This window comes from Myotis yumanensis, unplaced genomic scaffold, assembly GCF_028538775.1.
Source record: "Myotis yumanensis isolate MYYU_CA2020_CCGP unplaced genomic scaffold, mMyoYum1.0.hap1 SCAF_18, whole genome shotgun sequence".
Classification (NCBI taxonomy): Eukaryota; Metazoa; Chordata; class Mammalia; order Chiroptera; family Vespertilionidae; genus Myotis; species Myotis yumanensis.
The window spans coordinates 24,620,778-24,635,538 of NW_027223769.1; the positions used below are offsets into that span (position 1 = coordinate 24,620,778).

Consider the following 14,761-nt stretch of genomic DNA (forward strand, 5'->3'; position numbering starts at 1 on the left):
AGTCATTCTGAATGTCTTCTGAAATCTGCAGTATTCTTTAAAAATTATGTTTATGAGACTATCCAGGTTCTTTCATAGTTCATTCATTTTTCATGGCTGTATAATATTCCATTATAGGAATATACCACCCATAATTTACACCAGCAATTCTCAACCTGTGGGTCACAACCCCTTTGGGAGTCGAATGACCCTTTCACAGGGGTCGCTGAAGACCATCGGAAAACACATATATAATTACATATTGTTTTTGTGATTAATTACTATGCTTTAATTATGTTTAATTTGTAACAATGAAAATACATCCTGCATATCAGATATTTACATTATGATTCATATCAGTAGCAAAATTAGTTATGAAGTAGCAACGAAAATAATTTTATGGTCTGGGGTCCCCACAACATGAGGAACTGTATTAAAGGGTCGCAGCATTAGGAAGGTTGAGAACCACTGATCTACACATTCCTTTACTAATGGACATTTGTGAGGTTTCTAATTATTATTTTTAAAATATATTTTTATTGATTTCAGAGAGGGAGAGGGAGAGAGATAGAAACATCAATGATGAGAATCATTGATCAGCTGTCTCCTGCATACCCCCTACTGGGGATCGAGCTCGAAACCCAGGCATGTGCCCTTGACTGGAATCAAACCCGGGACCCTTCAGTCCGCAGGCCAACGCTCTATCCACTGAGCCAAACCAGCTAGGGCTATTTCTAATTATTTTGATATTACCTCAGTGTCACCATGAATATCCCAAAGTGATTCTTTTGTACATCCTAATTTAAGAACCACTTACCACCCCCCCAACCCTCATCTGAGATATGTTTTCATTGATTTTTCGAGAGAGAGGAAGGGAGAGAAAGAGAGAAACATCATTGTGAGACAGAGACATCAATCCATTGCTCGCTTTCCCTATGCGCCCCAACTGGGGATCGAACCTGCAACCTGGTTATGTGCCCTGATCAGGAATTGAACCTGCAACCTTTTGATGTATGGAACTATGCTCCAACCAACTGAGCAACCCAACCAGGGCCCGCTTACCTATTTTTACTGAATAAAGCAATCTTTTCTTGAGTTGCTATTAATTTCAGTTGAATAGTAATTGGGATAAGCAGGTGCAAACATTTGACTGAAGCATATACACCTTCTCATCTGTCTATGTGTCTTAATTACTGGTCTATAAAACCATGACAACCACTACCATTGAGTATGGTATGTGCCAGTCCACACTATTGTGTTAACTATTTTGTGTGTTTTCTTGCAAACAGCAATCAGAGAAGACAATACATACATTTCACTGATTTCAGGTTGGAGAGCTTTGAAGCAATAGGAAGATGTCAACACAGGATGGGGGAAATACTAGAAAAGGAAATGCTCTCTTTATGAGAGGCCCATCTCAGCCCGGTTGCAGGAGTGTTCGTAGGGGTTTGAAGTAACCCCAAGAAGGGCTTTTTTCAGTGCTTTCACCTCCAAAACAAGGAGGTGCAGATCGATTGTTTCCCCAGCCCGCCCAGCGGCTGATTTCGGGAAACGCTCTGGCAGCTACCTGGGGTCATGATGGGGCCAGGTGTCTTTGGGTTTGTAAAAGAACACCAGGGAAACTCTAGCGTGAGGCAAGAGCTCCACTCTTAACGGGGATGTTTGTGGCTCTGTTACTGGAAAACGCCAGTGTCCTTAACAAGGTCAAACTTGTGTAGACACAGGGTTACACCATCGGGAAGGGGTGGGTGAGATATTACAGGCATAAAAGCACCAGCAGCTGCACCCCACAGCACTGCTCTTCCAGAGGCAGGACCAACCAAAGATGCGGTGAGTCCACAGCTCTGCCCACTTTCCTTCCCTTTCTCTTGTTCCTCATCTCATCCTCCTTCGCATACCTCTCTTAGCTGCATGACAAGCCTACAGAACAGATGCAAAAATACAACGAAGAAATAGGGTAAATGGGCTAGATTATAGTGAACTGAAGGGCGCAGTGTGTTAAGTCCTCTGCTTTTCTGCACCCATAAGCGGTAATGCCGTCTGATACTGCCGTCTTTCTCAGGAGACGTGACTTATTTTAAGAAATATCTTTTTTTCTTGAGGTTGTAAAGTTGTGTTTTTTTGTTGTTGCTAATCCTCACCCGAGGGTATTTCTTCCATTGATTTTTTTTAGAGAGAATGAAAGGAAGGGAGAGACACAGAGAGAGAGAGAAACATCAATGTGAGAGAGACACATCGATTGGTTGCCTCCTGCATGTGCCCCAACTGGGGCCAGGGATTAAGCCTGCAACAGAGGTACGTGTCCTTGACCGGAATCAAACCTGAGACCCTTCAGTCCACAGGCAATGCTCTAACCACTGAGAAAAACCACGTAGGGCAGAGGTTGTGAAGTTTTCATCTTTGTAGGAGATGACAGTAGCTGGGATTTTAAATGTATTTATTAGATTTTTTTTTTCCTTTAAAAAATGTGTAATAAGAAAGACCAATAGTGGCATATTTGGACGACACAATTAAGGCACTTCGATTTTATAAAAATAAAAAGACTTCGGAAATGTTGAAGTAGCCAGACTAGAAACTTAAGCAAGCAATCCCGAGGAGCTGACATCTGTCAGTGAGATGAGTAAGTGGCAGGTGTGGCCTGTGCACCGATGCCCGTGTCCGCTCTGCTGTCAGGGAGCCAGTTACCCTCCAGGGAACCTGCTGGCATTTTGGGGTTTGATAGACCACTTCACGAAGACAAATGATCACAAAATAAGACACACACTATATAAGTATTTTATTTTATTTTATTTTATTATTATTTTTTAAATATATTTTATTGATTTTTTACAGAGAGGAAAGGAGAGAGATAGAGAGCTAGAAACATCGATGAGAGAGAAACACCGATCAGCTGCCTCTTGCACATCTCCCACTGGGGATGTGCCCGCAACCCAGGCACATGCCCTTGACCGGAATCGAACCTGGGACCCCTCAGTCCGCAGGCCAACGCTCTATCCACTGAGCCAAACCGGTTTCGGCTATATAAGTATTTTAAATGAAATATTTAAAACCCTTTCCTTATGGGGAATTTTGAAAAGTGGAGAGACTGGCACAGTCAATCCCCACGTTCCCGGCTTCGCAGTCCACATTTTATCTGCAGTGTCCTCGTAGCCTGGCACTCCGGAGGTGCCCAAGGGAAGCTTCTCCTTGTGGGAGAGCTCATGTATTACTAGATTAATGCTTCCGAATGCTGCCGGAATTGAGGCCCACACACCCGTGTGCCTTCCTATCTTGGTGGTTCCTGTCTGAGGCTTATGGAGAATTCCCAGCAGCAGAGAGCTTGCTGGGCCTGGGGGAACTGGGAAGCTGTAAAGGATGTATTCGGTGGGTCCCAGTGCTTGCGTGTGGCTGTTTTATTTCCTGGCTGCCTAAAGGGAGGGAGGTGTGTGTGGGGGGTGAAAGGGTGAAGCAGGGAGAGCAGCTTTGCACTCCTTCCTGTCTTCTCTCTGCAGCGCCCTGGGAACTGTCGTCACCCTCCTGCTCTGGGGGCAGCTTTTTGCAGCGGACACGGTCAGCGAGAACACAGAAAATGCAGGTAGGTCTTTGGGTTGGGCAGACGCTGTGCACCCCAGCGCCTGTTGTGGCTGACCCTGTGAGATCTGCACCCTTTCTTCAGGAGACCCAGATACCCTCTTCTCATCCTACTCGCTGACCTTTCACTACTGTTAAAACCTTGGGGAGCCAGCCAGAAATAAGGAAAGATTGCCCACTGCATGGCTTCCACTTGGGATGGAGGAAGGTTGACGTACAGAGCAGCTTCCTCTCATGACTTTTCATGGGTCTCTGAGAGCCATTTCTGAATATTAACCTCCTCTTCCTGTTTTTCTTTGCAGATGACAGCTGCCCAAAGGCCCCTGAGGTTGCAAATGGCTACGTGGAGCACTCGGTTCGCTATCAGTGTAAGACCTACTACAGGCTGCGCACTGAAGGCGATGGTAAGACCTGGACAAGTGTCCCTGTGCCCTCCTCATCCTGGCATTTCCATGATGAGTGGGGTCAGGGTGACTGGCTAGGAAATTCATGGGTTATCCTCAGAGCCAAGAGATGCAGATTGTAATAAGGGGTTTTGTCCCAGTGCTGTGGCCTTTTGGGCAAATTAACTTTGCTCAGCCTCAAGCTTTGTCTTTTGTTAAGGGTAGGGGATGCCACATAGCCTACCCATCAGAGTGAGATCTACATGTAGGTCTGGCAAAGGATGTGGCAAAAGAACCAACAATGGTGATGGTGATGACACTGGAAGTCCTTACCTTCCTGGCACTGTTGTAAGTGCTTTACATTTATTTGCTCACTTAGTCTTCATAACACCCCCCTACAAAGATGCTATTATTATTACTTGCTGATGAGGAAACTGAGGCACAGAGAGGTCAGGTAGCCTGCAAGAGGTAAAGGCAGGATTTGGACCCTGATCCCACCCTGCATGGCCTCACCATGACCACGGTTCTGTCCTGCTGGGCTTCGCTAGGGCCCAGCACTTGGCTTCTAGAACAGTGATCCTCCCTTCCTCCTCTCCCCTGCCCCTCCCTCACCTTCCTTCTCCTTTTCTAATTTTTTTCTTTAAATACCTTCTCTCCCACACTAGGTCCAGACTGAGTTTCTCCTTTGGCTCATCTCTTTCCTTTTGTTGCAGGAGTGTACACCTTAAACAGTGAGAAGAAGTGGACAAACAAGGCCATTGGAGAGAAGCTTCCTGAGTGTGAAGCAGGTAGGAAGCCGAGGGCCAGGGAAGCAGACCAAGGACAGGCGTTGAGGGTTCAGTGCTTGGGCAGGGATATTGGTCGGAATGTCCTAGAGGCACATGCCCCTCCTGTGTGGCTTCTCCTGAGCATACGAAAGCCAAGACCTGGGACCAGGGAGAACCACAAATGGCTGGCAGGGAACTGAGCAGTTAGGTGATGATTCCCTTAAAAAGTTCACTAAGGTTCCTGCTTATTCAGGCCTGCAGGGCATTGACGTAACCCACTGTATACACTGCCCCCAGGAGGTCCGGAGACCCTAAGTGTACAGACAACCCACCCAGAGAGCCAGGGTCCCAGGGTAAAGCCAGCTCCAGGAAGAACTATCAGGGAGGACGTAACTAACCCTAATCCAGGGAAGGATGGCAGAAGGCTGGATGGATAGGGCTTCTGTTTCTTGTCATTAGGAAGAGCTATTGGTCTTTTTCCCTCTTGGAACAGGAGGGTTTTGCCTGCCCTCTTCTGCTATTAGTGGTGTGGAACTGCTAACCTGTCTTGTATTAATTGCAGTATCTGAGTTCTGGCCAATGCTACTATAGATCCCTCTTTATTCAGAGAGAATGAGTTATAATGAATTTCAAGGAATGGTGGACATGTCCTTGTTGTGACAAACTGTTGAATATACATACAGCTCATCAGCCAGGGTTTCTCAATCTCAGCGTTGTTTCTTTGGTGAGTTAGGAAAGCAGTAATGGAGCTCTGCCTTAGCGATAGAAACAACCGACGGTAAACACTGGAAACAAGAGGACAGATGGTAAAGCAAAGCGTGTAAACATGCCTGGCTCAGAAGAGATGAACAATGATCATGTAGACCGCAGTGACAGCCGAAGCTTTCCCCCTTCCCAGACGGGGAGATTCTCGCGTTTCTCATGATTTCCTTGCTCTCCTTGACAGTGTGCGGGAAGCCCAAGAACCCGGTAGATCAGGTCCAGCGGATCCTGGGTGGCTCGGTGGATGCCAAAAACAGCTTTCCCTGGCAGGCCAAGATGATTTCGCATCATAACCTCATCTCGGGGGCCACACTCATCAGCGAGCAATGGCTGCTGACCACGGCTAAGAATCTCTTCCTGGGTCATGAGGAAGGTGCAAAAGCTAAAGATATTGCCCCTACCTTAAGACTCTATGTGGGGAAGCAGCAGCTTGTGGAGATTGAGAAGGTGATTCTCCACCCTAACTACAGCGAGGTCGACATCGGGCTCATTAAACTCAAACAGAAGGTGCCCGTTGGTGAGAAAGTAATGCCCATCTGCCTACCTTCAAAAGATTATGCGGAAGTGAATCGTATGGGTTATGTGTCTGGCTGGGGCCGAAACGCCAACTTTAACTTCACCCAGCTCCTGAAGTACGTCATGCTGCCTGTGGCTGACAAGGACAACTGTGTGCGGCACTATGAAAAGAGCACGGTGCCCGAAAAGAAGGAGGCCAAGAGCCCTGTGGGGGTGCAGCCCATACTGAACGAGCACACCTTCTGCGCTGGCCTGACCAAGTACGAGGAGGACACCTGCTTTGGGGATGCTGGCAGCGCCTTTGCTGTCCATGACACTGATGACGACACCTGGTATGCGGCGGGGATCCTGAGCTTTGATAAGAGCTGTAGTGTGGCCGAGTACGGTGTGTATGTGAAGGTGCTCTCCATCCTGGACTGGATTCAGAAAACCACGGCCGACAACTAACGCGTGCTAGATTTCACTCTGGAAGAGGGGAAACTGGATGGGGGTGGAGGGATAAAAGCTGGTGTGAAACCAATGGGCTTCAGCCCTGCATGTCTAAGGCAAACAATAAAGAGCTTTCTTTTCACTCATTTCTGTGTTTTTTTTGGGGGGGGGTGGGGGCGGGGGGATTGGACCTTTTTATCCTTTCCTTTATGGTATAGCAGCAGCCAAGTGGCACAGCGTGTACTGGGAATGTGTCAGAAAACACTGCAGGCCGACTGGAAAGCCCTATGGTGGTACAAACTGTCCCACTGCCGGTCACACTCACTACTGAGGCAGCTCTCAGAAAGGTCATCATTACCCTTGTTTTACAGACAGGGAACACAGACTCTGAGAGGTTACTCGATTTGCTTAAGGTTACGCAGCTATTAAGTAGCAAGGCCGAACCTTGAATCTAGGTCTGTCTGAATACAAACGCTGAGCTCCTTGCTGCATCCTTATTTTTATAAAAATTTTTTTATTGATTTCAGAGAGGGAGGGAGAGACAGAATCATCAATGATGAGAGAGAATCATTTATCGGCTGCCTCCTGCGTGCCCGCACTGGGGATCGGCCCGAAACTTGGTTATTTGTTGGGACCAGGAATTGAACTGTTATCTCCTAGTCGACGTTCAACCACTGAGCCATGCTGGCTGGGCGATGTACTAAAGGTTTATAGCAGAAGAGTTCAGTTAGAAAAAGAGCTTATGGGAGTCCCTGAAGAGCATTTCTTTGTGAAATGGAAAACTCAGATGGCTTGCGTTTGTTATCGGTGGAAGTGGAGTTCTTGGGGTGCTGCGAGGAAAAAATTTCCCGAGGTCCCTGCGAGAGGATAAGGTTTCCTGGAAAGCTGTGTTAATGATGTAAAATTAAGGGGGTTCTCCTCCAAGGTCCCATCTCTGTCCGTCTCGCCGTGGAAGAAGTCCAATCTTGTCTTCAGCAGGGCCAGAATGAAGGCCACTGACCAGAGTTCCTGCTCCATATTAAAGTCCAGTCCAGCATCCGGCTTGCTTAGCTTGTGCTCCTAGCTGTAGTCCGCTGTGTGCGAATCTGCATAGCCAGAGGCCACTCAGCTGCTTAAGGCCACAGCAATGGAGAGCGAACAGGCGAAGGCACGGGCAAGCGTGGGTCATGGAGCAAGAGAGCAAGCAAGAGCAAGAGAGAAGGAACTCTTTGGGGATTTTAACCTTCCAAGATTTTGTGCACTTGTGGTGGCTCCACCCTCCTAGCCAATCCATTGCACCCCAGGCTAGACTGACAGATAAGCACTTCCCCTACATCACCGACTTCACTGCACAGGCGTCCATCTCCCCCTTTGTCTGTCCACTTCCCCTTTTGTTTGATCCTTTCCCGTGATCTGCAGGGAATGGCATGGTGGTTCCCTGGGGAGCGTGAACCTGTAGTTTCCTGGCAAAGCTGCCCAGATGACCATGCTTCCAATGTCTGGCTTCCCTTTGGCTCTCTTCCTTTATTAGTATTAACAAGCTAAATATGACAAGAATGCAGACTCCTGTAGAGAGTAGGTTTCCTCCAAGTGGGGAGAGCAGCCCCTACGCTTTCTAACAATCCTGATTCTCTCTAGTCATGAGCCCTTGAAGCAGTTTTGTTTCAGGAAGAGGTGGAACTCTGACTTCTGGGAGAGCTCTGTTCCTACTTGCTAAGGGTAGTTAATTCTTTGTTTAGCTCAAATTGGGTGCTGGATGGTAAAGGTTCAAGTCTCACTTCCTGGGTAATTTAATAGCACAAAAGCTAGTAAATTTGCAAACCAGGACACTGTTTTCGAAGTGTGAACCAGGAAGGTTCCAAAATAAACCAAACTTGCCTGCTATCAGTGGAGAATTATTCATTCCAAGAGAAACTGGGATAATTAGGACTGGATATCAGAGAGCAGGAGTAATAGAAATATGTGAGTGGAGGAATGGGCAAGGTTGAGGGTGAGAAAGAGGTGTGTGTATGTACATATAGAGTAGAAAATAAGTATTTTTGCTCTTTCCATTTTACTTGTGTGTCAAATAAATATAGTTAAATCAAATTGTTCTAGCCAATGTTTAGGACAATTCTGTATTATGTTAAGAGATAAAGAAAAGCACAATATAAAGAAAAGTCAAACAAATCATGCAGGGAAACTGACCACAGTTGACTCGACTGCTCTGAGGTTTGTGGGGAATAAACACGTAGGCTCCCCAGGTCATCACAGTCCCGCGGGTCTTCCACTCAGGCCAGTATGTTCTATATGAGTCAAACCTCTCTCCACTGGGACGCTGAGCACCTTTCCGAAGGATCCGGAAAACAGCACAGCTGCCTTCGCGTACCGTTCCGAGATGGGCCTTTCTCTTCAGCTTTGACGGTAGTTAATGTGCTAAATGTCTTGATAGAGAAGGTCATATTTGGGAATATTCTTGGGATCAATTGGACTTTGGACAATAAGTTTTCCCCTCATTGCTCCTCGATAAATTACTTCAATCAAATCTATGAAGTCTTGTTTGGTTTTGAAACTTCCCACAAATTTAGTGTGATCTGGAGACCTAGGTAGCACAGAAGAGAAACAACCTGGCTCAGAACTTTGAATATTTACTTGCTGAAGACCTTCAGGGCAAACAAAACGAAGAGTAGCTCTTCCTGTAAGGGAGACTTTAGCCATAAGGCCCAACAATGATTTTTCCATTTGCAATTACGGGACCCATTTGATACACGACTAAAACCACAGCTGTGGGCATGGAATAGCACGTAAGCTCTATCATATGAAAAGCTTCTGCTCAAAATGTATTTTAACCATTTCTCAACTCATTCTCAAGTATAATTCCCTGAGAACTGGTGTGGGCATAGCTTGTTTCATTGTTGTTGTGTTTGGCTAGGCACCGTGCAAAGCCCTAGTTGTGGTCTCCAAGTTCCAGTCACTTCCATTTCTGAGTAGTGGGTACTAATTTCTTTCCTTCTTCCTTTTTTTTCTTCACTATTTTGAACATCAAGTATGTTCATTGCAGACATTTTTCAAGACAAAAAAAGTTGCCACATTTTGGTGTACATCCCTCCAATCATACATACGTATATGTGTCTCTATGTGCATTTTTTTTCACAGTAATGGGAATTATATCACACATTCTATTTTGCAATGTGGTTTTTAAAAAACATATGCTTCGTTCAAAGTTAACCATGCATCTACAACATCAGAGTCAATTGGTATCTAGTATCCCTTTGTGGACATCTAAGTTCTAAGTATTTTGCTTCCTAAACAATGATGAAATAAGTATCCCTGGAGCCAACTGTGCCCACTTTCAGAATTACTTTTCTTCAAATAAATTCCTGGAAATGCAATTGCTGGATTAAAATTTTTACACACTTATAAGGTGTTTGGTATGTAATGTCATGGTAGTTAATGTGCTAAATGTCTTGACAGAGGTCATATTTGGGAATATTCGCCTTCTGAAAAGATTACAGCAAATTAATACTTAAATGAACCATATTCTACCTTTAGAACACTTAAAACACATAACATTTTACACCTTTCAAACTAATAATGACAAAGCAGTTACAAAGATCTAGACAAAGAGGATATCTCAACCACATTAAGAAAAAATAAAAATTATGGATATTTTCAATATAAATATTAAATACTGGGATGCTGATTGGGCAGAAGGCATTACAGAAGACTTCATGTTACTTATACTTGACAGGCTTTGTTGAAGAATAACTTCAACAAAAGAATAACTTCTTTCCTGGCAGAAGACAGGAAACTTGGCACGAGAGGAGCATGTCTTAGTTTGCTGAAAGGAGTACTTCTTTTATAAATGCAAACTATCAGTCCCAAAAGTTTAAGAATGACATTTTGTTTTAAATGAAATCCCTGGGGAACTTGTAAGAAAGTGGTTTGATATTTTCAAGGCTGAAGGATGATTAGTGCTTCATAGCCTGTACTATTCTTACATACTTAAGTAGGAAATTAAAATTTGCTAATCATGCCAAAATACTCATTTTGCACCAAGTTGCACATAAAAAAATTAGAGTATCTGTTGAAGAGACAGTATCAATAGAAGACTCACCTAGCCACCACTGCATGCAAATAGGTAAGTTACCGAAACTGCTGAAAAGGAAACTTATCGACTATTATAGCTTCATGTCAGCCTAACTTACCCATAATCCACTTTCATATGCTGCCCATTGAAGAAAAACACAGTAGATGGAATATAACTGATGTCGAAATAGTGTGTATAGACTGGAGTTTGGTCCACATCCACCAGATATATAGCAGCCATTTTACTCAAGTCAGAAGAGGTCTTAGAAAGCTGCAAATGAGGAGAGAGATGTAGGTTGCAACATGAAACCAATGTTTCTGCTACAAAACGTTTTAATAGAATATTCTGTTTTAAAAAATTCCTGGGCCAAGAATCCAGCCTGTTTGAGTTCCACATTAGACAGTGTAACTTTATCATTCAGTCTGAATCACTATTGGCAGAGTTATCAGAGGGCCCTGGATAAATTATGTGAATATATTCCTTCATTTTTGTTCTACTTTTGATTGTAAAGTTTTTATGAACTTTTTATGGATTTATAAAATCCATGCTCACTTAAAGCAAAAACATAACAACTCATAAATATGTACTACAGACATCGAAATTCCCCCAAACGTTTTTCCTTATAATCTCCACATAAATGTTATATATATATAAAAGCACACACTTACATGGCACTATTATGTGCTACCCTAACTGCTTTCCACTTTTAACTCATTTAATCCTACAGCATTCCTATGACGTACGCACTCTAACAGTCCCCATTTCATAGGTGAGGAACCGAGGTCTAGGGAGGTAATCTGCCCCTGGACACACAGCTAGTAGGCAGTCAGGTGTGGATCTGAACTGAGGGAGCTTGGCTTCAGAGTCTGTGCTCTTGACCTCCAGTGGTAGTCCTTCCTCCCTACAGCTGAGGTATAATCCTCTGGCCCTTACCCCATAGAGTAACACAGCACATACTCATATTTAATCGCGATAATGAGGATTCTTACACTCCATCCATAGAGTGACGTCAGCAATAGAAATAGTGGGGTAGGTCTCTCTCCATAATAAACATAATAGTGACATAACAGTGACATTAGCAATAGAACAGAGGTCTTAGTTCTGGAGTGAGTCTCTCTCTATAATAAACAGACACAAGAATAAACCTATTCTGTCCCAAACTGCCCTTCCTATTCACCGGAGTGTGAAGATGGGTTGTGAAGTCAGAGATCATCATTGGGCGCACGCTAGAGCAGCACACTAGTAAAGCAGATTTGCAGGCAAAGAAAACAGAGTTCAAACCCCCGCTCTGCAATTTCGTGGTTCTGTGCCTGTGGGACATCACTTGATCTCTCTGGCACTCATTTCTCCCCTTGGGAACAGTAGTCGTAATGAAGCCAGTGTTGTGAGGTAATGCTCACAGATGCTTATTCATAATGTTTCGGGTCTTTCACTGCCTTGTTGGTGAAGTGGAGCTTGGACAGCTGCTAGAGGGGAAGGACACCCAGCACAGATTCGGCACATTCACAGGTTTAGGGGTTCAGCTCTTATGAAAGCATACTAACAACTGAACAGCTCCATCCCAGACCCTGCCTGCGTTCCTGCATGGACTTGGCAGATGTTGAAGTAAGAATGTATAGATTAAAAAAAAAATTTATTTTAAATATTTACTTACAATGTCATCTAGTTGCAGACAGACAGGATCCTCGTCTCTCCCAAACCTGAGAACCAACACCTTCTCTGCAGTGCTCTTTATTGCCTCGTCGACTTCTTTTTTGCTAGTCAGCTTGGGCAATAGAAAGCTCATCTTGAAATAATCCACTGAATCCCTCACTGTCCCTCCTGAAATAAAGTTGCGATGTTTAAAGGCAGATTAAGGGCATGAGTCCTCATTTTTTTTAAAAATTAATTTTTGGAGTAGGTAATATAGGTCCCCCAAAATGTACACACACTTTGAATAATTATAAAGGCAGTGTTTATTACAATACACTTCATTTTCAAAGTTGAGCCATCAGCTGTTATAGTGTAACACTATTACAGTGTTACATTTCTTGGGGACACACTGTATGCATGTTTTTTCCCCAGAGGAACACAGCATCACAACACAGTATCAGAAAAGTAAAAGGAACACAACCAATGCACAATCTGGTGACAAAGAAGTCCACCAGTTTAAAAAGCAACAATATAGAAAGGTAAAGTGTGAAAAATCTCCCTCCCTCTCCCTCCCCTCAACGGGCCTAGTCCCACTGCCCCATTTCTCCCCACACACCAGGTAGCTACTTCCATTAGTTTCTCATGTATCTTCCAGAGTTTTACTATGCATTCACTAGAAAATACCAATGGGCATTCCGGCTTCCTCCTTCCTTTACTCCCCAATTAGACTTTCAGCCAGTCAGTATTTCATGCGGAAAAAAAGATGACATCCTCAAATTTGGCAACTGGGGGACTCCCATGAAGGCAGGATATAGGAGAAGAATAGGGTCCAGTGCTATACTCTGGGGTGAGTAAACAGCGGGGTGCTGTTCCCACTTACACCTGGAGGAGTCATGGAAGGGAGTAGTGACAGGAATTGTGTGGTGGAGAAGGCAGCTGTGCAGGGGGTCAGCCCGCATTAGGGGATTCAGCTACTGCTCTCCCTCTGCCTAGTCCAACCCCCTCATTTTACATACTAGTTTGCTTATAGTTACACTTCTAGCTACAAAAATTAGGACTGGAAGCCAGGCCACCAAATCTGTACTCTAGTGTTCCTTCTACTACATATAGTAAGTTCCCATGTTTATGATCAAGAAACTCATGGGTCACGGAGCTTTATTTCTGCATCCATCCACGAGACCCACTGATATACTTGATATTTTAAATTCAGTTCCAAAGTTGGCTAATGCTATGAGGAGGGAGGCTTTCTTTTTCTGTTTATGTGTGTGTGTGTGTGTGTGTGTGTGATACAAGCCACATTTTAAGATATGAATTAATAAAACTTTATATAGGAAATGAAATTGTTCTAAACAGGGAAGCTGACAGTCAGGAGGGACTTCATCAAATGTGAGTGGTACAACAAATTACTGATGAAAGGGAACGTCAAAGAGAAGATGAACCTGTCCCACCACCAGAATTTAAGCAAACAGCAACTCCTGTATGTTACTGATAAAGAGGAGGAAGGGGGGGTGGCGGGGGGCGGGTGGAGACTGGATAAATGTTGGAAGGAGAGAGAAACTGAGACAATAACCTAAGAAAATGTCCACAGCAAAGGATGCCAAAAGAGAGGTCACAAACGAACAACAACAAATGAACCATAAATATACTACAGTAAGCGCACAGAAAGCAAATGAAAAGATATATTTTTAAAAATCCATTAAATTGGTAAAGATTAAACAAAAATGGAAAGCATGTGAATGAAGGGCTGAAGGGCAGGCACGCACAGTCCCCGCTGGAGCGCAGAGAGGTAAGCAGAAAGCTGAAATGCTCCCGGACCAACCATTCCAGCCTGAGAATCAGCTCTTAGGAAACTGACATGCGCACAAAGATGTACACACAAAGGATACTCATCCCACTTACAGTGGCAAAAACCTGGAAATAGCTTACATGGCGATTTAACAGGGGGCTGGTGAAATAAAAGATAGTGCAGTTCTGCAATGTACTGTGAAAGTCACTACGTACTGTCTTAGAGATGAACATCTCAGATACTGTAAAGTTCTCATGATAAAGAAAAGAGTCACGAAACAGTGTGATACCACACTCCACAGTCCCGGTACAAAACCTAACTATCACACAAACTTACCAACAAAAGTAACCGGGAAGGAATACCCCCCACAATACCAGCGGCGACCGCTGCGTGCGGACAGACAGGGGAGTTTTATTTACGTCGAATGCGCGTCTTTCTCCTCCCAAAACAGTCCACACAGCGGACCCCGGAACGAGGCCGGGGTGGGGCGCCTCCGGCCCGCGCGGTCGAAAATTCGCGTACAACTTAAGTCGGCCGCCGGGTACCCGGATTCCCCGCCGGGTGTGGAAAATACAGTTCACGCTTGAAAAACACAGGTGCCCCTGATTAAACTTTAATGATGTCCGTGGTAGGGAAGACGACACTTACTTTATTTGTACAAGTTTTCTCCGTCCAACTTCAGGACGCCGGCAGCTCCTTTCTTCGCGCCGGAAGCGCTCAGGGACCCTAATGCAAAGCAACCTGGGGCTGCTGCCTAGCAACGCTGGGCGGTCCGCTTCAGGAAACGGAAACGGAAAAAGAAAACACGCAGGCGCAGTAGATGAACCAGCGTAGCCCAAGAAACCGGTGGTTCTAGTCACCGTCCACTTGACCGGCTCTGACCGGAAGC

At 44.7% G+C, this 14,761-nt stretch overlaps 2 protein-coding genes across 6 annotated transcripts in view; one reads left to right on the top strand and one right to left on the bottom strand.

The window, feature by feature from the left end:
* The window catches only part of TXNL4B (thioredoxin like 4B), a 38,908-nt gene extending 24,157 nt beyond the window's left edge, over positions 1–14,751 (bottom strand). For 3 of the 5 annotated variants that reach the window (XM_070398036.1, XM_070398035.1, XM_070398034.1), the window contains exons 1-3: positions 14,521–14,751; positions 12,109–12,275; positions 10,573–10,724 (exon numbers count right to left, since the gene is read on the bottom strand). In XM_070398036.1, the coding sequence (XP_070254137.1) occupies positions 10,573–10,724; positions 12,109–12,240 (284 nt within the window). In that variant the 5' untranslated portion in view covers positions 12,241–12,275; positions 14,521–14,751. The other 2 variants (XM_070398031.1, XM_070398032.1) reach the window with 2 other exon arrangements.
* Positions 1,703–6,552, top strand: LOC138996833 (haptoglobin-like). The gene is made up of 5 exons (XM_070398030.1): positions 1,703–1,809; positions 3,471–3,553; positions 3,852–3,953; positions 4,646–4,720; positions 5,646–6,552. Exons 1-5 carry the CDS (start codon positions 1,805–1,807, stop codon positions 6,422–6,424), a joined length of 1,044 nt encoding a protein of 347 aa, XP_070254131.1. The 5' UTR covers positions 1,703–1,804; the 3' UTR covers positions 6,425–6,552.
* Positions 14,752–14,761: the final 10 nt, after the last annotated feature.